We start from the raw sequence: 22,369 nt of genomic DNA on the forward strand, positions 1-22,369 counted from the left end.
TCGCGGTCCCCTCCTGGTCGCGGTCCCCTCGTGGTCGCGCCGGTGCGGTGCCCGCGCGCTCCGCCGGACGCCTCCGGGGCTGAGAACTCCTTTCCGAGGCCGGGGCGGAGGAGAGGGCGCGCGCTGTGGCAGGTTTGCCGGGAGAGCGGCGAGACCTGCGACGGGCCGGGAGGGCAGAGACGGGCTGTCCGGGCTCGGACGCCCAGCGGCCCTGCACGGTGGGGGCTGGGGCGACGCGGCCGTGCTCCTGACCCCCCCGGCGCCCGGACGCGGCCCGGGCCCCTTTCAGGCTGCGAGTGGGATCGGGGACACGGGGCCGGGGTGTGAGGGCCGTCCCGGGGCCCGGCCCTGTCCTCGCTGTCGGGTGCGTGTAGAAGCGAGCGCCCTGCTGAGCTGCGGCGCCCTCGGCGTGAGCCTCGCTCGCGGAGTTGGCGGCGCGGGTTGCGGTGCTCGCCGGCGGGAGCCGCTCTTACCCGCTCTCGTTCTAGAACGAGTTCATGCCCCAGAAGACGCCTCGGCGGCAGTCCGCCCTCACTCCCTCCTCCCCTCCTGTCGCTGTGGATCTGCCTGTTGTGGACGTTCCGCAGAAAGGAGGGAAGCCGTGTGGTAGGCGACTCTGTGTCTGGCTTTTCCACTCAGCAGAGGGTCTTCGAGGCTCACCGTGGCCCGCACCCGTCCCTGCCCGTGCCCCGTCCGGCGGGAAGGCGTCCCGCCGGGTGACGACGGACCCGTTCCGTTTCTCAGTCCGTGGCGAGCGCTGGGGCTGATCCCAGCGTGCGGCCGTCCGGGTGGCGCTGCGGGGGCCGGGCTGTCGGCTTCCCGGGGCGGGACTGCGCGGCCGCCGGCTCAGCTCTGGGCCTTTCTGAGGAGATCAAGCTGTTCTCCGGCGAGCAGCAGTGTGGGCGGGTCCCCGTGTCTCTGCCCCCCGCTCGGCAGTTGTGGGGCGTGGGGGGGTTCGTTCAGCCGTGGTCGCGGAGCCGTGCAGTGCGCCCCTATGTGCTTTCTGATTCGCATTTTCCCGGAGACGAGCGAAGCGGAGCGTCTCTTCCCGCGCGTCTTCGACATCGGCGTGTGCTTCTTGGGAGAAAACGTCCCCTCGAGTCCTTTGCCCGTTTGTTTTAGTTGGCTTTCTTTCTAAATTACTGAGTTCTGTGTATATTCGGGGTGCCCGACTCTGACCTGATGCACGGGTTGCGAGGGTCCCCCTCACTCTGTGCACGCTCTCCCGGCTCTGCCCGTGTCCTCGGAGCACAACACGTCCGGCTTCTGTGTTCTGCTCGCTTGTCTGCGGTGCTCTTGGCGTCTTGTCTAAGACCCCAAAGATGTGCTCCTGCGTTCTTCTGAGAGTTTTATGGGGTTAGCTCTTCTATTTAGGTCTTGGTCTCATTTTGACTTAATTTGGTGTGTGGCATTAGGTAAGGATCCAACGTCTCTCTTTTGCGCGTGGGTGCTTAGTTGTCCCAGACGCCAGCTGCTGAACGTACTGGTTGCTCCCCCTTGGCTGTCTTGACCACTCTGTTAAAAAGGAATTGGCCGCAGATGTCAGGGTACGTGTGTGGACTCTGGATTCTCTCCCCTTGGTCTGTGTGTCCGTCTTCATGCTGGTGCCACTCTGTCTTGATTATGTAGCTTTGCCGTGAATTTTGAGATCAAGAAGTGTGTGTCCTCCAACTTCGGTATTTTTAGAAATTGTTTGGACTCTTCTGGGTCCCTTGCAGTCGCACATGCATTTCTAGATTCAGCTGGTCACTCTACCGGGGCAGGGTGTCGGGGAGACTGCTGGGCCTTAAAGGGGTGTTGCCTGTTCTCTCTGTACATCAATTTGGAGAATACTTCCATCTTCACATGAAATCTTCCCATTTCTTGAGGGTTTCTTTAATTTCTTTCAACGATGTTTTATAATTTTTAGTTTATAAATCTTGCACTCTTTCGTTAAATTTATTCGTAAATACCTTATTCTGATGATACCATAAATGGAATTGTTTCTTAATTTCATTTTGGATTGTTCACTGCTGGTGTGTAGGAACAGTCGGTCTTTGTTTGCTCTTGGGTCCTGAGTCCTCACTACACGTGTTTATCAGCATCGGTAGGGAGTGGTTCGTGGATTTCTTAGGATTTTCTGCATACAAGGTAATGCCGTCTGCGCAGAGAGTTTTGCTTAGTCCTTCCCATCCGGACGCCTTTCGTTTTCCTTGTCTGATCGCCCTGGCTGGGCCCTTCAGAGGAAAACTTCCCAGAAATGGTCCGGGGAAAGCATCCGCATTCTGACCATGCAGTGAAACTGGCGTGAGCTCTGGATTGTTCCGTGGGTCCTCGCTGCCCCGTGGAGGACGGCCGCTGCTCCTTCGTGCGCTGGGTGCGCTCACGGTGCCCAGTGCTGCGTTTTGTCGGTGCTGCGTCTGGACAGAACCGTGTGGGTGTGTCTGCTCGTTCTGTTACCGTGTGTATCAGTGTGTTGGTTCACTTCCAGATCTTGAAACTGTCCTTGTGGTCCTAAAATACAGTTCACGCTTCCTTTCATTAAAATCCTATGTATTCTAGTAGCAGAGAAAATGACTTTCATTTCTCCCTTCTGACTTTTCCAGTTCATTTAATTTGCCACAAACTGGGTTTTGGGGGGTTTTTTGGGGGGACGGGTAGTGACCGACTAGAAAGCAATATTCAGATTTTTCTCCTTTGTCACATGTTACTCAGTCCTCATAATTTGGAGAAACTCCGTTTTGAGCGCTTCTAAGATGATAGTGTCTCTAGTCTGGAACCTCACTGTCGCTCGCACAGGTGGTTTTGCACGTTTTCTGTCTGGTGCAGGCTTATAATTCACGCCTACCCGGTCGTGGCTGCTTTCTGAAGGAGAACTTGGGCCGCCGTGGGTGATCTGCTTTACGGAGACAGTGAGAGATGCTACAGACACACGCATCGCATGTCCTTGTGCCTGTTAGTAGAAAACTGTCCCCTTTTTAATGGTAACGTGTGCTGTTTCTGCGTGTTCTACGCTTGTATTCACCTCAGTGAGTAGAAATGCTCTGACTTATCGTACATTCTCATTGGACTTTTTTAAAGATTCTATCTATCTATTTATTTATTTATTTATTTGACACAGTGAGAGAAGGGGGGCGCACAAGGGGCGGGGAGGGCAGCAGCAGAGGGAGACGCAGGCTCCCCGCTCAGCAGGGCGCGCCGTGCGTGGCTCTGTCCCAGGACCCCGGGATCATGACCTGACAGAAGGCGGACGCTGAAGGACTGACGGCCCCCACTCCAGCCACCCTTTCCCGAAGCGTCTTGTCACCGTGGGGGCGCCTGCAGTGTATGCCCGCCCTCTGGCGGGTGCTGCGGAGCACGCGGGGAGGCATGTGGCCAGGGCGGTGTGTGTCCAGGCGGTCTGGGGATGCTGGGTCAGTGTGTCCCAGTTCGGGGACGGGATGAGGAGCTGGCCGGGCGCAAGCAGGTCGGCTTGGCAGAGGTGGGGGCAGAGCGCCCTCCGCTTTGCTGTGGGAGCCTGAGGGGCAGGTCCGCCAACTTTCGAGGATGAGGGGGACAGTGTTTCTGCGTGAAGTCGGGCCCCTCTGTTGGAGGGAGGAGGTAGCTGGACCGCAGAGGGCGGGAGGGTTGCTTTTGGAGCGCCAGCCTCGGGAGCGTGGGTGGCCGTGGGGCTGACTGTCCTGGGAGCTCGAGGCTCCGAGTGCACGGGCGAGGTGGGGTGGGCAGAGCGCGGGGTGCGCAGAGGAGCGGTGTCCGCAATGCCGGGGCACCAGCCACGGGGAGCCTCAGGGCCCCATGGGGACGCAAGTGCGGGGGCCGGCGGGGGTGACCCACGGAGGACTCCCGGGTCTGGGGGCGTGCGCCTGCTCTGGGGCTCAGCATGGTTGGGGTCCCTTGGCAGGTGCTTTCGGTGTCTTCTGGGGAGACCACGCCGTTGTTGGGCAGACACGTGGCGGTCTTGGCTGCCACCGCGGGGGACACGGCCTTCGGGGTGGGGCCGCTTCCCGCCCCACTTTTCCTGCCCACTGGGGCGGGGCTGGGGCGTCCTGGTGAGACCGTGAGCGGAGGGGTCTGGAAGGGGACAGTGGGGTCAGGAGGTGGCACACAAGCCTGGGTCTCCCCCACATCCCACCAGTGCAGGCACGGGCGCCCTCCCCGGGAACAGGGGGCCCGGCGAGGAGGGGCGGTTCCAGCATCCCCAGCGCCCGGGGACAGAGAGAGAGAGACTACGTGGACGGAAACGGCGTCGTGGTCGTGGTCGTCGTGGCTTCATTCTGTGTTGACGTGACTTGGCAGTTTGGGTGCGAAGTTCCGACTCGCGGGTCCCTCCTGGCCCAGGGAGCCGCAGCGGTGACAGGACGGCCGCTGCCGCCACTCTGAAGGGGTCCCAGGATTTTGCCGCAGGTGACGGTCAGGTCGCACGTAGGGCACGAAGTAGAGGAAGCTTGATGCCTGCTCGCATGTTTGGTTTTGAAAAGCTCAGCGTCTGGGGAGGTAGAGACCGTGGCGTCTGTGTACGCAGAACGGGGAGCTGCCCTTGGAGTCGGCTCCCCCCTGCCACCTGGGTGGGACCCCGGGCCTGACTCCAAGTCCCCCCTCCTCTCTCTGACCCTCCTTGTCTGTCTCAGCCCCTGTCCTCACACCGTGGGCAGAAGCCCAGACCTGGTCTGGTCCCCTGTTGCCCGCGCGAGCAACTCTGTAAGCTGCAGTGAAGGGGTCGTTCAAAGTTCCTTCGTTCATGGAGATGGCGGCAGGGACTCGGTCTGTGCTGTGTCCCCAGCGCCCAGGGCACTGCCTGGCTTATAGTAGCTACTCGCGTGTTTGCTGAATTTTAGAAAATAAGCTGCAGCCCTCAGATCTCACGGGGGCATTGACCCAACCCTGCATTCTCTGCTGCGGTCGGCTCCTGCCCTGAGAACACTCCCCTCACTCACCCCCACGCGACCTGTGCTCCAAGCAGGTGACTCTTCTGTCCTGCCTCCTAGAAGAAAGAGCTGCCGCCTCGGGACACTGCGTGTCTGCCCAGGTCTGCTCCTGTCTCTCCTGTGCCGTGCACTCCCTGACCCCCGCACCCCCCCCCAGTGCGGGTGCCCCTGTCCCTGCCTGTCACTGCTAACCCAGCTCTCGTGTGTCCTCAGCCCCTGCGGCTGCGCCAGGCCATGGGCACATGAGCGTGACTTCGTGTTCTCCGTCTTCTAACGCCTTGTTGACGACGTTTCCCCTCGGGCCCCCTGCCCCTCCACACGTCCTGTTCCCGCTTCCTTATGTCCACGCGGCCCGTCCTCTTACGTCCAGCGCCTCTCACCGCCTGCCCCCTCCGGCCGCGACGCACCCCCACGGTCGAGCGTCTCGACCGCTAACTTCCACTTTCCGGACTGTGTTTGGAACGGTTAAGTACTGACTTCCTGCCCTGGTGACTGATGAGTTAGCTTTTTTGCAGACATCACCTTCCACCCACATGCACCCGCCTCCCTGGAAAAGGGAAGAAACGGGAAAGGAAGGAGAGTGGAGAGGACTCCGTGGGGGTCTCCGTCCCTCCACGCTGTGCCGGCTGCAGACGCGGTTCGGTCCCACGCCGCGGTCCCTGCGCTCGCTCTCCTACAAACGTCATCTTCCGCGGAGCTGACGACTGCCCTGCGGCTCCGCACGCCCGGTCCTCTGTGTCTGTTGCGGTGGGAACGGGCTGCGGCAGCTCTGCCACCACGTCCCCAGGCCGTCCCAGGCACGGCGGGCCCCTCGGCGCTCGTCTGCCCCGCTGGGACCGCTGCCCCCAGCCCATGGCCTCCTGGCCTGTCTTCGCCGGCGCGGGGATGTCCGCGCTCCCCGTCGGCCTTCCCCGGCTTTGTTCTCATCTTGCCAAATTGCATCATCCAGTATTTGCTGAGAAAGGGGCTTTTGTTGTGGTCTTTGCTTTTTTTCCCTTCATGTTTGAAATATCTTTACTCTGCCCTTTTAAATGCAGTGGAAAATTTGGCCAGGTGTAGAATTATGGGTCAAAAACTGGTTTTTCTCGGAATTGTGAGGACAGTTGGCGTTCCAGCCACCGTCTTCCTGCGTCCTGTCTGCTGCCCTCTGATTCCTTTGCTGTGTGACCTGTTTGTTTTCTCGAGAGAATTTTAGAATCCCCCTTTGTCCCCAGGGGTGTGGTTTCCACAGTGAGGCACCGTGGGCGCGGGTCTGCTCCTGGGTCTGGCTCAGCCCCCCGTGGACCTCGCTCGTCAGCCTGGAGGCTCCTGGGCTCCTGCTATGGAACACGCTCCTCTTAGTCCTTTGGTGTTTGTGTCGCTTCCTCTTCTCCTTTCTGGAGCTTGTTACCTGGTGATGGGCCACCTACCCCGGTCCTCTAGTGACCTTTTCTCTCCTCTTGTCCATCTCTGTCTTCTGGCTCTACCCTTTGGAAGAGGTGTTGAGTTTTGAAATTATCACTGTTGAATTCCAAAGTGCATTTCCTTGTTTTTCTTTCTCTTTCTTTCTCTGTCGCCATCCTCCAGGGACCCCGCCCTGCGCCCCACTGCCTGGCTGGGGTGCCGCGCGGGTGCGCCGGGCACCGTGCCCAGGGCCTGCTTCAGGGATGGCGGGAGCCCTGCTTCCGGGCTGTTGGAGGGGCGCCCGCTTCTGCCACCACGTCCCCAGGCCGTCCCACGCACGGTGGGCCCCTCAGCGCTCGTCTGCCCCGTCGGTTAGAAGAGCCCCTGGCCCCTGGCAGGCGCCCAGCCAGCATTGGTGATGTCATTCCAGTTGGCAGGCATTAGCTCCCTTGAGGACATTACTTGTCATTTCTTCGACATTTGGCGATGCGCTGTCCCTCTTTGCTCCAGCTGCCTTGTTTCGGCGTTTTCACTCAGCCGTCGGCAGATCGGGGCGATGGGCGTGTGTCTAAGACGCAACCATCTGGAGCCGCGGGTCCGTGAGCAGGTCCGTGGGCAGGTGGGCCTCCAGCTGCAGGGCTTCCCTGAGGTCGGTCACTTCTTAAGGACCCCATGTGTTAGAATCTTGAACCTTTTCTTCCGAGATTTTTCCTCTTGGGGAGGAGTCTTTCACTTGCGGCAGCCGGCGTTTGGGAAGCAGGAAGGGGGAGTAACCGTATGCACCCCCCTGACAGGATGGGGACAAGCTGGGGGACCTCGCAGTTCAGGAAATGACCTTCTAGCTCCATGCCCCGCACCTGATGTGCAGCGTGGCCGAGGCCCCGGGCAGGTTGAGACTTTGCCCCCTGTGCGTACTTAGATCGTCACCTGCCACGCCTCCTGTCCCTTTGCTGTCACCGGCACGTCAGAGCCTGCCCACCATTGTTGCTTAGTGGCCAGACGCTTTTCCAGTCCTCTCCGGCATCGTGGTGGTGGTGGTGGGAGGGAAAGGCCTCTCCCAGCAGTGGGCCACGCTGGACAGAAAGTCAGAGCTGGGTCCCTGGGCACTGCCAGGCGTGCGTCGTGGTTTCTGAGTATGACTTAAAACATAGACTGAGTAAGCTCTGCACCAGCCGGATGACCCGTCCTACCAGAGGGCCGCGCTGTGGGCTGTGTGCACCAGCGCCGGGCCATGCTGCACTCTGCAGGACGCAGCGCCACCCTGTGGCCAGCAGGGCCCGTGTGCGCGTGGGCCCGGCGCAGGGGCCCGTCCGGCTGCTCACACCCAGCAGTGCCTCCCGGTCCTCGTGCCGTGCGTGGCCGCTGCGAAGGCCCCTGGGGTGCCCTCAGTACCGTGTTTTTGCTTTTAGCATCACACTGGTTCTGTAGAGTAACGGCCATCGTGTTAAATTCATGTTGGTAATTTAAATTTCATTGGTTTTGTAATTTTGTAGGTATTTAGTCTGTATATTTATTTTGACTTCCGAGCTCTATTAAACTCTGTGGACAGCATTTTCTCACTTTAGATTCATAAATATTTGCGCAGCGTAATGAAAATAATTTCTCACCAGTGGCAGTCATGGGAGTTTCTCTTTTAAAAGATTCGGTCCATTTTAATTAAGTTTAAAAATCACTGACAGAGCTAGAATGCCATTAATTATATAATATCATAGACCCCCCCCCCCGGGTGTGAACGACAGAGATTTAGTCCCATTTAGTCCAGTACAGGATATTTTAATTTCATTTAAGCAAATTGGGTTATTTTGAGTAATTTAATTTAAAAAGTGACACTTCTAACAAAAAGCCTAGTCCTTTTCCCAGCTGTAACTGAAGGGGTGTTTTTGTTTCTTTAAAAAAAATAAAGGAAGGCAGGACATCCCAGGCAGGAGAATTCTGTGTGTTTAAAAGTCGTGCCCAGGGGGTGCCCGGGTGGCTCATTGTGTATTAAGTGGCTGTCTTGGGCTCAGGTCCTGATCCTGGTGTGGGTCTTGAGGCTCCTGCTGGGCAGGGAGTCTGCTTCTCCCACCACCCTCCCCCTTCTCCTGCTCTCTCTCTCGCTCTTTCTCTCTCTAAAATAAATAAAATCTCTTTAAAAATTAAAAACAGAATGCGGAGCACAGTGCAGGAGGTGAGAGCTCGTACGGCAGCCCCGTGTCAACTGTGTGACGTGCGGGTTTGCGCACACCTCGGAGAGCCCCGTTATGGGCCGGGTTCTCCAAGTACTTTCGGACGTTGTCTGTTTCCTGGTGTTGGACGAGGAGCTGCGCAGCAGTCCTGTCCTTAAACACCCCGCCGTGGCCGTGGGGTCCTCGTGTGCAGAGCGCACAGTCTGTCCTCCAGCGGGACGGGCCGTCGGCGTCCGTGCCCCAGCAGCCGGGCGGGCTGTACCAGTCCAGCCCGGCTCGTCCTCAGGGCGGCCAGAGCGGAGATTGTCTGGGGCAGCTGACGCGGGCGCGGAGTCCCTGTGCTGGACGGAGCAGGGGGACAGCGGCTCCTGCGGGACCAACCCATGGCCTTGTCTTGATTCGGCCCGCATGCAGCGTGCCCCAGCGGGAGAAAACGGTCTTTTCTGTTTTTCTTAGTCCAGGGGTCCATTCATGAATCCAGATCCGTTCCCTCCAGGCCTCGGCCTCGGGACACCGGCCTCGCTATATTGCGCGTGCCCTGTGCCCTTCACCTGTAGTGAGCCGATGGCCAAGGTCTTTGTGTGTCAGTGTCCGCGATCTCAGGTGTCCAGCAGTCGCGCCTCCCTGGGTAACGATGCTCTCATTATTGGTGGTGATGGTTGCATCCAGTCAGAGAAACAGTTTGGGCTGTGTATGCTGTTATTTGTACAAAAGCCAGCAAAAGGTATTGCAAAGAACATTAAAACATCCGTTAATGTCCTGTGAGAACGAGATTTATTTTATGAGTTAATTTCAGGCGTGTGTCATGAATCAGAAGCAGTCTTCTAGGACCAGTGTTTTTGTTTTCTTTTCAAAATTAATTTTCTAAGATTTTATTCCATATCCTTATATCAGGATAATGCAGCCTAAATAAACCCTGGTGCCCCGGGGACCGAGCATTCAGTCCATGGAGCGGAGCCCATGAGCTCGTATGTGCTCTTGGGCTCTGGGTGCCAGCAGCGGAATCAGCTGCTTGGTAATGATGCGTTTCCTGTGAAAATGTTGCTTTACCCACTGACAGAGTTGTATATGTGTGTGTTTGTCTCTTGGACCTTTTTTTATTGACCTTTGCTATTGATTATAACTCCTTTCCAAATCATAATCTGGTAAATTGCTTCTGTATTTTATTGGCAGCTGACATCATCTCAACTGTCGAATTCAATTACTCTGGAGATCTTCTTGCGACGGGAGACAAGGGCGGCAGAGTTGTTATTTTTCAGCGGGAACAAGAGGTCAGTGATTCGCAGTCCACAAGCCAAATGAAAGCCAGCCTTTCTCGTGTCACTTGGAAGGAGGGAGAGAAACACGGGCATTTTTCAGTCTGTGACTTCACTTATAGTCATTCGCAGCACACTACCTGTGCAGAAGCCGTTTGTCCCGGGTGAGCAAGAAGACCCGTGCTTCCGCTCCCCGACGTCCAGCCACGGAGCTCCGATGGAGTCCCCTGTGCCCTTGTCTTCGGGAGAGGAGAGTCCTTGCGCTGCCCACAGGCTGTCGTGAGGACCGAGGGAAGGGTGTGGGGTGCTGGAGTTCCACATACCTTTGCTCTCGTCCTGTCCTTCTGCCGGGGGCCGTGGGTGAGCATCACTCCCGCAGCCCCTGGCGGCGCCGGCTGCCAGCCCCGTGGCCCAGCGGGCAGTGCGCAGGCAGTGCGCACTGGACGGCTGCGGCGGCGCCAGCTCCGGGGAAGACTGTGTGTTGGGGGCCATGAATTCTCTCTTCCTCCTCAGTCAGAGGGGAGCTGCCTGCCTCTGCCATGCCCCCCGAGGATCCCACTGCCCATGATAAGAGGAAGGAGTCCTCAGAACGGGGCCTGGAGGGCCCCCCAGAGGACTCGCACTCAGGAGCCAGTTTGTAGGTCCCTCTCTTTGGGGGAGAGGGCAGAGAAACCCGTCTCTTTCAGTAATGCATAAGGAGAGAATGGGAGGTAGAAGCGGGCCTTGCCCCGGAGCCTCAGCAGAGCTGGTGGGGCGCGCTGAGGAAGGAGGCGTGGTGGCCAGGCGCTCTGCCGGACCGGGCGCACATCCTGTAGGCGGGAGCCACCGTGCGGCCCGGCCTCCGTCTTTGCCGCCAGCTTCACACGCAGGGCCCTGGTCTGTTTCGGGGCAGGTCACGGGGACGTACTTTCTCGTCCTCGGAATCTGGGCTCTACACTTTCGTGATGGAGCTTCGCCAGAGCACCTCGTGGGCCCTTGTTCCTTCCGGCAGACGTGCGTGCGGGCGGCGGCCGGCCCTGCCACCAGCGAGGCTCGCTCGGGGGCGTCTGTGGGAGGGCGGGCCCGGGGCTCCCCCAGCCGAAGCGGAGGACGGCGCTGGTCCGTGGGAAGGGCGCTGTGGAGGGTCAGCGTCTCGTCATTAAAGTGTGCTTGTTGTAGCTCTGATTTTGGTTATGTCCACATAGATTTAAAAACTATTTTTTAGTTTAAAAAGACAGTTTTTTAGTTCAGTAGATTTAATCCTATTTTTTCTGATTTGGGGTGGCAAGAATTCTTGTGTAGGTCGTGTATATATTGTCGTTAGTCTGTCTAGGTCTTCACAGACGGTCCGGTGAGTTCATGACTTTGCATCCCCCCCAGACCTCGCTCGCTGGCCGGTCTGCCGTGAGGGAGCGGCCGCGCGTCCGACTTGCAGGAGGGGCCGGACGGCAGCGGGCCGAGTCGGAGCCGTCGGCCGGTTCGCTCTTAGCTCCTTCACGCTTGCCATCTAAATGTATCCTTGTAGACGATGAAATTTTTCTCCTTTTGCGAGTCCTCATTTAAACCTAAAAAGTACTGGCTTCCCACGGGAGACAGATCATCGCCCTACTCGAGCGTCTGTTGCGCACTGTGCTGGGCGCCTCCTCCGTGAGAACCCGCGGTTAGTGTTTCGGTAAGGTGTGTCGTCGTGGTTAGTCATGTGAAGCCACGGGTTCACGCAGAATCGGGTTGTTGACATTGTTTACATTTGATACCCGGCTGTCTGCAACTTAAGAAACCCTGGGCAGCTTTTCTCCTGTCTTTTTCTTCATAGTTTGGTTGACATGGCAAGCCTTCATGTTCCCTCCTCTTGGATCTTGGCGCTCGCCGCACGGAACGCTCCCTGCGGACGCGGCTTCTCCCAGTGCTGTCAGTCCAGCCGCCACCGCCCTCCCCGTGGGGACCCCGGGCACAGGGCTGTGCTGCAGTGTGGAAGGGGGCACGGGTGTCCGGCCAGGGGTTCGGGGCGAGAGGGGGCCGTCGGAAAGTTCAGGGTGTGCCCGAGACGCGAGGCAGGGAGCAGAGTTCGCAGCGCGATGTTCAAGCTGTTTTCCTTCTTAGCGGCAGAGCCCTCCGTTCCCGGCAGCCCAGTGTGTCCGTCTCAGGCCAGCAGGTTTGAGGGACTTGGCTCGGCTCTGCAGTTCCCGGGGCCAGCTGTCGGGTGTAAGCAGTTCTGACACCAGCACGCAGCCTGTCGGAACCAGAATGCACCTGCCACCATCTTCCTGTCCTCCTCGCCAGCCTGTGCCCAGGACCTCAGGCGGGCAGCCTTGGTGACTCTGGCTCTGTTCTCTCCTAGGGACCCAGCTGCCGTGGGCAAGCAGGTCTTCCTCGAGGCCTTTCCTCTGGCTTTTCTGTTCTTACCTCTTCCCGGACACATGGAGACTGCTCCCTGCCTGGGGGTCCTCGGAGGCTGACGCAGGGTCTCAGCCTGTAGGACAGAGGTTTTAGGGCTGGCAGGGGGCGGCACGGTTCTGACAGGAAGACGTCTGCAGCGCGTCTTTTCGGAGACCGTGGCCAGGAAGGACCGGTGGCCCCGGGTGTGGGTGCCTCACCCAGTTGTTCGTATCCTACTGTTTTCTCGGAGCCACGCGTGGCAACCGGGTCCTAGACCCTGGGGTCTGCACGTGATTTCCAGGGGTGGGCGGCACAGAGAGCCAGGCAGTGGAGCGATTGAGGGAGCTGGGGGTGTTTTCTCATAACATGTGATCTTAATTCAGTAATACACAAGCCCAGACATAAAGGTTTCTCTGCTCATTCGATGTCCTTGACACACAGCCTCGAGTGTAAACGTAAGCGTTCAGGTGCCGATGACAGAGCCAGAATTAAAATCTTGCTGTCCTTGGTTTGCAGTTATGCGATATTTTTACTGTTTCATAGAAAATGTCACTTTGGTTACAGAAGATTTCAGAGATTAATGTAAATACATTTATGAACCCACCACCAAGGTTTTCCTCTTTCCTAAAAGAAAAGCCCTTGGCAGGTATTGGTGGCCCCAGTTGCGCTCCCCCTGCTTTGTCTTCCCGCTTGGTTCCCAGATCTGCCGCCTCCTCACTCTGCTTTCCCGGAGTTGGTTATTGTTTTGAAGACAATATGCATCTTCCCAAACACGTTTTTCTGCTTTTACTGTCCTGTATGGAACTGTTGTACGTGTGTTGAAAATTCCATCGCGGGGGGTCCTCTGCTGGTGCTGGTCATGGCCTGAGTGCTGCCCGGTCCTCCTCTTCCTGGGGGTGGCGCGCGGGGGGTGTGGTCTTGGCGGGCCTTTCTGGGGCTCGCTGTGGACCGCACGGGGTCACACTGCACCGTGCTGCCCCCATCGTGGGCCCGCCAGCCTCTCCGGGAAACGTGCGTCCGTGGAGGAGCCTCCTTGTGTCAAGGGGCCCCTGGCTCCCGTGCAGGCGGCAGACACGCTCCGAAGACCCGCTCTAGCGCGTGTGCCCCGGGGTGGGGTAGAAGGTCTGCGAAATTATCGGATACTTGTTTTTTCCAAATAAGTTATTTCAGAGTGTCCTCTCCTTGATAATTTTTGACCCAGGGTTTTCTTTAATTTTTAAAAATGTGTGTAGTCATTTTATATTCAAATTGGTAATACTGAAGTTTTCTCGGTCCTGTGCTTTGTTCATTAACCCAGCTCGTGTTTCCTTGCAGAACAAAAGTCGCCCTCACTCCAGGGGAGAATATAACGTTTACAGTACCTTTCAAAGTCACGAACCAGAGTTTGACTATTTGAAAAGTCTAGAAATTGAGGAAAAAATTAATAAAATTAGGTGGCTACCACAACAGAACGCTGCTCACTTTCTACTCTCTACAAATGGTAAGAGCCTTTTTATTTTTAAGGGATTATTTGATTTAGGATTTTATTTTTAATTTGCTGGGTGTAGCAGATTTTTACTTTACTTGTTACTTTAACCCACTCTACGGGTGGTTTCTGCTTTAAACTTCGGGGACAGGGTAAATGACTAGCTAGGGAACAGGCAGTGGGCTGACAACGTAAAGCACACACAAGCGAGCGAGCCGGCACGTTCCCGTGCGCCCTGCCCTCCAGCGCGTCCCGTCTCTCCTCACCCTGCAGACGGAGCGTCCGCTCTGTCCCTACCGGAAAGTAACCTTCAGAGTCTCGTAGCTTCTCAGTCAGCATAGAGCCATACGGTTCTCTGATGTGACCCTCGACGAACGGTGGCGCGCGATTCAGTTTTTCTTTTAACATGGACACTGAGATTTTTATTTTCAGATAAAACTATTAAATTATGGAAAATAAGCGAACGGGACAAAAGAGCAGAAGGTTATAACCTGAAAGATGAAGACGGACGGCTTCGAGACCCATTTCGAATTACCGCGCTGCGGGTACACGCTGCTTTTTCTCAAACTACCCAGTTCCCTTCCTGGTTAATCAGGGGCAGTGTGTAGTCAGCTGTGTAGAGAAGACCCCTGAGCAGGACTGCGGTGACGTCTGCCTTCCCGACCCGTGGAGGCTGTCTGTGATCACAGCCGTAGTGTGCGTGTGTGTTACGTGGGGTTCCCTGTATTTCACGTAAGCAGGAAGCCGCACAGTACGTTCAGAAAAATCTGAGGATACTAAAGAAAGTCTAAACTAGAGTCCGACCCTGCAACAGAAATCTCTCTCAGTGTATCAGCGTTCACTGCGAAGGTTTTAAGGCGTACATTGGTGGTGAGGTCCCCGTGGGACTCAGAGCGGTGCCCCGGATGAAGCCGCACGGGCCACGGGTGCGAGATGAACCACACAACGCTGGGGCTCTCGTGGCATCTCCGCAGTTAGCTGAGGCACCCTCGGAGCTTCAGGGTTCTCTGCCTGTCGGTCCGTGATACCTCACTCCCTTTTTGGTGTCCCTGGGCACCCTGTGACACGACCGTCTTCATCGGTTCTGACCCCTAGATGGGTTCACACTGGAACGGCTGTCAAGTTGGGTCAGGTCGTTGCCCAGGAGTGCCCACCCTGGAGTATGTGCGGAAGGAGATGGGAAGGGGGTGGGGTGCCAGGATGTGCCGCGTGCGTGGGGCAGCGGCGGGAAGACCAGCACTGGCCAGTGCACGTGAAAATTGCTGGTTGGCTGGTTTGTTTTTTAACGAGGTTTGAAGTTTTGCTGAATATTGTTTATCAAATGAAGACCTTATCAGTGACCACGTCGCGGGTTATTAAGGTGCTCCAGGGAAGGGCACCCCGCTGAGAGACCGTAGTGACACTGGGTACAGAGCGCGCGGGGGCTGTCTCTGCTCCGTTCCCCAAGCTCGCAGTGCTGGGCGCACACGGGTGCTGGGATGGTGGGCGCACAGGACAGCCACAGCCCAGCCGCGGGGCCGGTGCTCCCCAGGGTGCGGGACACAGCATTGTCAAGGAGGAGCGCATGTGGGACCGAGGTGTCACCACGTATCCAGGGGGTTGACGCGGAGAAGCACGTGATTGACTCAGGGAGAGTTTCTAAAACCCTGATTTGAACCAGGATGTTTTGGTTGTTTTTGTTTTTTTGTGTTTTTTTTTAAATTTTATGTATTTATTTGACAGACAGAGATCACAGGCAGGCAGAGACGCAGGCACAGAGAGTGGAAGGGAAGCAGGCTCCCTGCTGAGCAGAGCCCGATGCGGGGCTCCATCCCAGGACCCTGGGATCATGACCTGAGCCGAAGGCAGCGGCTTAACCCACTGAGCCACCCAGGCGCCCCTGAACCAGGATGTTTTGATGTAAACACTGGAGTTTCTCCCCCGCCGTGCCCTTGCTTCCACGACCACGCAGTGGTGATGAGCCACGGGGGTGACCGTGGCTCTCGAGTTCCAGCTCCCATCACGTGCAACTCTGAGTGTGACCGAACGCAGGAGGCTTTCGGTGCCCTGCGACGCGGTCCTGCCTCCCGCCCTGGTGTCCCCTGCGTGTGCCCCACGCCTTGACGGCCTCCCGCCGAGCACACTGTCCCGGCTCTCAGCCTGCCCCGCCACACCAGACGCTCGCGTGCCCGTTGGAAAACCACAGTCTCGTCGGGCTCCGTGTCGGTTGTACTCAGCGGCTCTGCTGCACGTTTGCCAGAGGCACGTGGTGTGACTGGACCGAAGTGTCCTTTCATCAGAAACAGCTGTGTGAGCTGATTTAGAGTCCCAGGCAGGAAACTGACTGACCTCTGTGACTTCAGGCCTCTTTTTGATTTCTTAATTGCCTCTCTAAAAGCTAAAAAAGGACTATTTGCCCAAATTTGGCTGAGTAGGAGTCAAATACTCCTCTTTCTAAATTTTGTTTTCCTCTTAGATTTTTAGTGCCAGGAAAGGGACTGACCTAGGAGGAGGAGCCTTTCTGTCCTAACATGAGAGTCGCCATGTGCTCGGATCACTGAGTGACCCGTCGGAGGGCTGTGGCCGCCTGCCATGCGCCGTGCAGGACAGATGCCTCCTGCCGCAGAGAGCACCGGGGTGGGGTCAGCCCCCTGGCTGCTGGAGAGCGAGGGCGGCATTTATGCCTGTCCCCCAAGCTCATTTTTGCAGACTTTTGGGCAGAGACAAGGAGAGCTCTCCTCCTCTCCTTTCCAGGTGCTCCCTTGGGCTTTTAATTAGAAAAGTAACAGAGTTACTACTATTAATTTTTATTGTGCTTTTAAACTCCTGCCTTCTTTCTCACTAGATGTCAGTGGTGTTGGGACTTCCTCCTCCTTGTTCACATGTGGACACGATCACCCATGATGGCACCCCTGCCTCTCGCGGGGGCCTTGGTACACGCAGGCGGCCCCTTGCTCTCCTCTGTCTGTTGCCAGGCGACTCCACTGTTTCCACAACGGTGTAGCTGTCCTGTTCCCTGACCACAGTGCCCAGCACAGAGATGGGGATTTTGTGCTCCTTTTAAAAACCCTTTCATTGAAGTCCATTACACGTTCCAGAAACTGTCTCGGCTGGATTCGGTGAGCTGCTGAGGAGCACGGACAGGCAGACCAGCCCACGTGGCCAGGATCTGATGGGAGCGTGGCCCCACATCAGCTCTCTGGGGCCCTCCTGTGCGCTCTCCCCTCCCCACACCCCTCCCTGGCGCCCAGCACGTGCACGGAGCAGCAGACCCCCCGGGCAGTGAAGAGGTTCACACTGTCACCCTGCAGAGCAGCGGCGGCAAGAGAGGGAGGGGGATCCTTGACGGCGTCTCGCAGGAGTGCGCGGTGGCTGCAGGGCAGGCAGGCAGAAGCCCCGTCCTCGGGGGCATCCGCCCTGGCGGCAGTGTGTTTCCGTGCCGGGATGATCTGCCGCAGGGACGGCTGCGGGGAGGGGCAGGACCCCGTCCGCGGCCCGTTTTCACAGCTCTGCTCTCGTTCTGTGGGTAGTGCCTGTACAGAAGTCTTAGCTCGCTGGGAATACAGATTTGCTCCCTTTTGTTTTCTACTGTAAGTGTTGTACTTTTATGCTGTGGTGATCTTTGTTTTGAATTCCTATTTCCTTCCATTTTTAGGTTCCAATATTGAAGCCCATGGATCTTATGGTAGAAGCAAGTCCACGACGAATTTTTGCAAATGCTCACACGTATCATATAAATTCCATTTCAGTAAATAGTGATCATGAAACATATCTTTCTGCAGATGACCTGAGAATTAATCTATGGCATTTAGAAATCACAGACAGAAGCTTTAGTATCCTTCATCGGTTGGCTGTCTTGGCATTGTTCATAGGTTTGTTCTTCAGGAAAGTTCTGGATGCACGTCCGCTCCTGCATCTGAGTCAGCACCTCGGAGCACGGCTTGCTGCGTGGTAGCCTGTGGTGTGCGATCTCTGATTTAACCTGTCCTTAAAGCTGGAAACTGCTTTCTGCCTCTGGGGAGAGTTCTCCGCGAAATGAGCATGCCCTGCCTTCCTGGGTTCCTGAGACACAGTTTTAAATAGTGTGTGTGTGTCTGGAGGCTCAGTGCTGCCTGGTCCCCTGCTCTCCACCCCAAACCTTCTCGCAGATACTAGAATAGAAGACCCTGGCTTCGGTCAGAGGGGTGGCTAGGAGGGACTGATCGCAGCGGAGCTCTGTGTGAGAAGACAGCTGTTGAAGGCCTCTTCCGTGGCTTCAGAACGCTGCCGGGCTGCTGTTTCTGGTAGGGTGACCGTCCGCGTGGGGCTGCTCAGGCGCGTGTTAGAAGTCGTCGATTTGTGCAGAAGTGAGAGCCCTGTCCTGTGTGCACATCGAGGGGCACTGGTCAGGGCTTCCCCCGTTTGGGAGCCATGTCGGGCCGGCCACAGTGGGACAGATGTCCACAGGTCACCTGGGCCGCCTTCTAGACGCAGTTTGGCACGTGTGGGTGCTCCCTTGTACTCAGGAAGAGCCGCGAGATGAAGTGCATGTGGTGTTTTAAACTCGAGCGTTTCACACCGGATTTCTATGGCCTGTTGTCCCTGTGCTTGGTGTGGCTGTTGACCCTGTCTGTGAAGAGAGAGCGCGGCGGCTCTGTCCGCCCCGAGGTGCTGCTGGCCACCGAGGCGCTCCGCCGCCTCCCCGCGGGGTCTCCTCTTCCTGCGGCCGGGCACAGCCTCCCGTCTTACAGGGCTCATGCCCACGCTCCCTGCTTTCCCTCCTTAAACTCATATTTTAAATCCTTTCTTCTGTCAATATGTCACCACGTTGAACAAAATTCAGATAATTCAGAGGAAGTTCTTCCCCCCAGCCCCGCCCCGCACCGGTAACCGTGGTAGGCGGCGGACGTTGTCGGCGTCTGCGGGAGTAAGTCCGTGTCCAAGCACGACGGGCTCCTCCGCACGGTGCAGTGAAGTCGCAGGCGCTCAGGGGAGCCGAGGCCCAGTGCGGCTCAACGACCTTCCTGAGCTGGAGTCCCTCCGTCGCCCAGGCCTTCCTCTCCCTCTGCAGACCCGCACTCCTGGGGTGCTGCCTGTGGTCCTGTGGGACCCGAGAGCCCGTGGGTGCAGAGCTGGTGCCCAGGGCCCGGGGTACATCCAAAAGCTCCAGAGTTCCTTCCACTGGCCTCCTTGATTTCCTGGCCCGTCTTAGCCATCTGTCCCCCGGAATCAGAGTGCGGGTTTGCAGCCGCAGGGCTGGGTGTACACCCGGAGCCGCGCACGCGCCTGTGGGCCTCGGTCCCTGGGTCGTGAGCCGCAGAGAGGGCTGCATGGGGGCCGCCTCTGGGCAGGCTTGGAGACGGGCGTTCCCACTGCCTCTGAGAGTCTATTTTAGCAGAACCCTGGACCTTCTTAAAATAACTTCACATCAGTAAAACCAAAATAAGACCATCTTTAATTTATTTGATTATAGGTGAGTTGAAGTATATTCTGTTAATTTACTATTCGTTAGTGTGAACTTTTTTTTTTTACCCCCCTTTGTGGACTTGCTCCTTTTGGAATCTCATCTTTTTTCTTTGTGTTTTGTGAGAAGTCTGACTCCTAAGTGATTCATGTGTGCAGTCATGTTTCTCGTTGTCTTTGTAAGATTCTGTCCCATGTTCATGTTTCAGTTGCCCTTCCTTGTGGCGACGTGGGTCATGGAACACATGGCGCTTTCCTACGCGCTTCTGTTAGCCCCGTGACCCTCCGAGTGCCTTTCGCTCCGCTCCCGTGAGCGCTCTGGCTGCGAGTCACGCTGCTCCCCGAGGCTCGGGCCCCTGCCCCTGTCCCCGTGCCACTGCACCGGTCTGCGCGCTCACCGCTGTCCCCTCAGCGCACCTCGGGCTGCAGGCCGTGCACTGGCCTGAGCGGGGGCCCTGCTCGGTCTGTCGAGGCGCTGGCCCGGCGGTGTCCTCATGGGCTGCTGCTCGCTGCTCCTCCCTGACCCTGCCAGGACCTCTGCTCTGGCACAGACAGGCCCGTGAGCGTCCCCGGGCCGGCCGCAGGGCTCCGGCCCCTCCAGGGCCACAACCTGTGCTGTCTCGTGTCCAGCTGTGGTGGCCCGGTTCCCGGTTCTTACATGTTTCAGTGGAAGGGTCCATCTGGACCCTATTGCTCCATCCTGACCCAAAACCAGAGCCAGATTCTGCTTTTTGTTGTTGTTGTTGTTGAATGATGTCTAAAGATGGCAGACTACAGGGTTAGCAGTGTTCTGACCGCTTGGAATGGGCTCTTCATGGCAGATCAAGAAAAGATTCTTGAAAAAGCAGACTTTTGCAGTCGGACCCTTCTTTCCTGTGTGTGATTTATGGATGGAAGTGTGGGATTTTTGCACAAGTGGCTGCTTCCTTTCGTTGTTTGCTTTATCAGACATGTCCCGTCTTGCTGGGAACGGCCTCCCACGGGATGCTGGAGGGCAGGATGCCGGCTCCGCGTGTGCGTGCGTGGGTCCGGGCCCGACGAGGCGCGGGGCGGTGATGCAAGCCGCGCAGGGACCCAGCTTCTCTCCCTGGGCTCGCGTGCCGTGCGCGTCTGCATCGGCCCTCGCGGTGGGGTGACGCGCACCAACGTTCGCTTGAACGTGGACCGAAGCCCGCCGAGCGCTCTGCCTTAACTGTGCGCCCGCAGACATCGTGGACATCAAGCCCGTGAACATGGAGGAGCTGACGGAGGTGATCACCGCGGCCGAGTTCCACCCGCTGCAGTGCAACGTGTTCGTGTACAGCAGCAGCAAAGGGACCATCCGGCTGTGCGACATGCGCTCCTCGGCCCTGTGTGACAGACACTCCAAGTGTAAGTGCCCGAAAGGCTCTGTATGTCTCGTGTCGATGCCGTTTCCCGGGCGCGAGACCATCTCCAGAGACAGTGTCTCTTCTGGGCTCCTTGTGCCCGCACAGGCATAGGACCAGCTTTTGATCCTGAGTCCCCGGGTGGCCTCTGGTGGGCCCTTGCCGGCACCCGTGGACCATGAGGCCGTGCTCCCGCGGACTTGCCGTTCGCTGTCCCCCGGGAGGCAGCTGTAGTGTTCCTCCTGCCCAGAGTCTCTGGGCTTTGTCCGGGGACGCCCAGCCGAGAACCATCTGTTGCCTCTACCTCTGTGCATTGGGACCTCGGCAGGGGCTGCCGGGACGCACCTCACTCGCGACGGTTCTCAGCTGTCGGGACGGGCTCTGTTCGCGGTGAGCTTTGCTGCACTCGAAGCCCGTTCCCGCAGGCGAAGCTCTAGCTGTAATCCTCTGAGCCTTGAAGTGTCTTCTAGGTGAGGACAGTCTCGTTTTCACGTTTAGCCGTAAAGAGCAGGCCCAGCCTTACAGGAAACCGCAAGTGTGCGTGTCGCGCTTTGGGTCCCGTGGTGGGGACTAGGCTGTGACCGGGGACTCTGCTCACGCGTCCTCACGGTCCGCTGACCGGTCCCGGCAGCCTGTCCGAGGACGCGCCTTTGTCTTCGTCGCCCACGACGCTTGCTCCGCTGCTGAAATCCGTTCGCGGTCGTGGCGTCCAGAGTGGTCCCACAGGACGCGTGGCGGCACCCGCAGGCCTGGCGTCCGTGTGTCGCTCGCACCGCTGCTCAGCTGCCGCTCTGCCCGCGCGGTGTCCACGGCCGACTGTTTCAGAGAGCCTCGTCTGGGACTCCCGCGGCCGCCGATGAGCCTCGCGCCGTGTCGGCCTGTGTCTGAAGAGGACGTTCTGTTGTTGTCGTTAGTGACGTCCGCCCCGTGGCGGCTGGGACTCCCAGCCCCACCATGACGGGTCGCACGCGCCACCGAACGAGCCAGCCGGGCGCCCCTTAATTCTCTTGAGTAAACCGTTCTAGATACCAGAGTCGTTCTTGTCAGCGAAGTGACGGACCTGAGCGAATGTTTGTGTTGCACTGGCTGCCTTAAAGTTCACTTGAGATGCGGAGCCATTTCCGGGTTCCTGCGTTTTAAAGAAACTAAAGCGAATGCAGCTTCGGAGGCGACGCACGCACGCGGAGTCTCTGGAGCCGCAGGCGTGACGGTGCGGTCAGGGCTCCGGTGTCGCCTCTGGGCTCCCGACCACGGCGCAGGAGGAGGGCCGCTGAGCTTCCTCTGAGAAAGCGAAACTGGGGGGAGGAAGGAAGGTCTGCTAAGGAGGCGCCTGGCGTCTCCCGGAAAGTAGTAGTTCGGTTCGGTTACACGGAGCTTGACTCCGGAACAGCAGAGACGGATCCCTTTCCTGACGGGCTTTGGTGTATGGGACTCGTTCTGGAGGTCACTGTCCGGGCCCAGGGTTCCCAGGTGACACTGCTTTTGTCTTCCCGTGGTGTGGACGGGACAGATCTGCACGAGGCTCGCCAGGGCCTGCGCTGCTCGGACACGCTGGCGCCGTGGTCAGCACAGGGTCTTGACCAAAAGGCCCGTCGGACTGTCCTGAGGGGCTTTTCCAGGCCACAGCCGAGGGCCCGTGTGTCTGGTGCTGTCCCTTAGCAGTAACTGGCACTGGGACGTGGCATCTAGGTCTCTTAAGCTCGGAAGTTGACGTACCAGAAAGACGAGGAGCGTGAGCGCTGTGCAGTCTGCAGCTCCCTGGGCTCCCTGCGGAGGGCCTAGGGACTTGAAACGGGGTTTGTTCTCTGGGTTTGTTGTTTTGGGGGGCAGGCGGTGGGGGTATCGGTTTGGTTTTGTTGTTTATTTTTAGAGCACGAGTGAGCAGGGCCAGGGGCAGAGGGAGATGGGGAGAGGGTCCCAAGCAGACTCCGCTGAGCGCAGAGCCCCACGTGGGGCTTGATCCCACGACCCAGAGCTGAAGTCACTTAACCAGCTCTGCCACCCAGGCGTTTCCGCGTTCCCTGGTTTTTAAACAGAAGCTGAACACTTTGTT

The 22,369-nt window shown here is 57.8% G+C and overlaps 1 protein-coding gene across 2 annotated transcripts in view; it reads left to right on the forward strand.

Annotated features, from left to right (window-relative positions):
* PPP2R2D (protein phosphatase 2 regulatory subunit Bdelta) overlaps window positions 1-22,369 on the forward strand; it is a 46,295-nt gene that overhangs the window by 18,128 nt on the left and 5,798 nt on the right. Inside the window, exons 3-7 of one of the 2 annotated variants that reach the window (XM_044240757.1) lie at window positions 9,626-9,723; window positions 13,378-13,543; window positions 13,961-14,073; window positions 17,163-17,340; window positions 20,156-20,320. In XM_044240757.1, coding sequence (XP_044096692.1) covers window positions 9,626-9,723; window positions 13,378-13,543; window positions 13,961-14,073; window positions 17,163-17,340; window positions 20,156-20,320 — 720 coding nt within the window. The remainder of the gene's footprint in view (window positions 1-9,625; window positions 9,724-13,377; window positions 13,544-13,960; window positions 14,074-17,162; window positions 17,341-20,155; window positions 20,321-22,369) is intronic. The other variant, XM_044240758.1, reaches the window with a different exon arrangement.

The sequence above is a fragment of the Neovison vison genome, chromosome 2 (genome assembly GCF_020171115.1).
Source record: "Neovison vison isolate M4711 chromosome 2, ASM_NN_V1, whole genome shotgun sequence".
NCBI lineage: Eukaryota > Metazoa > Chordata > Mammalia > Carnivora > Mustelidae > Neogale > Neogale vison.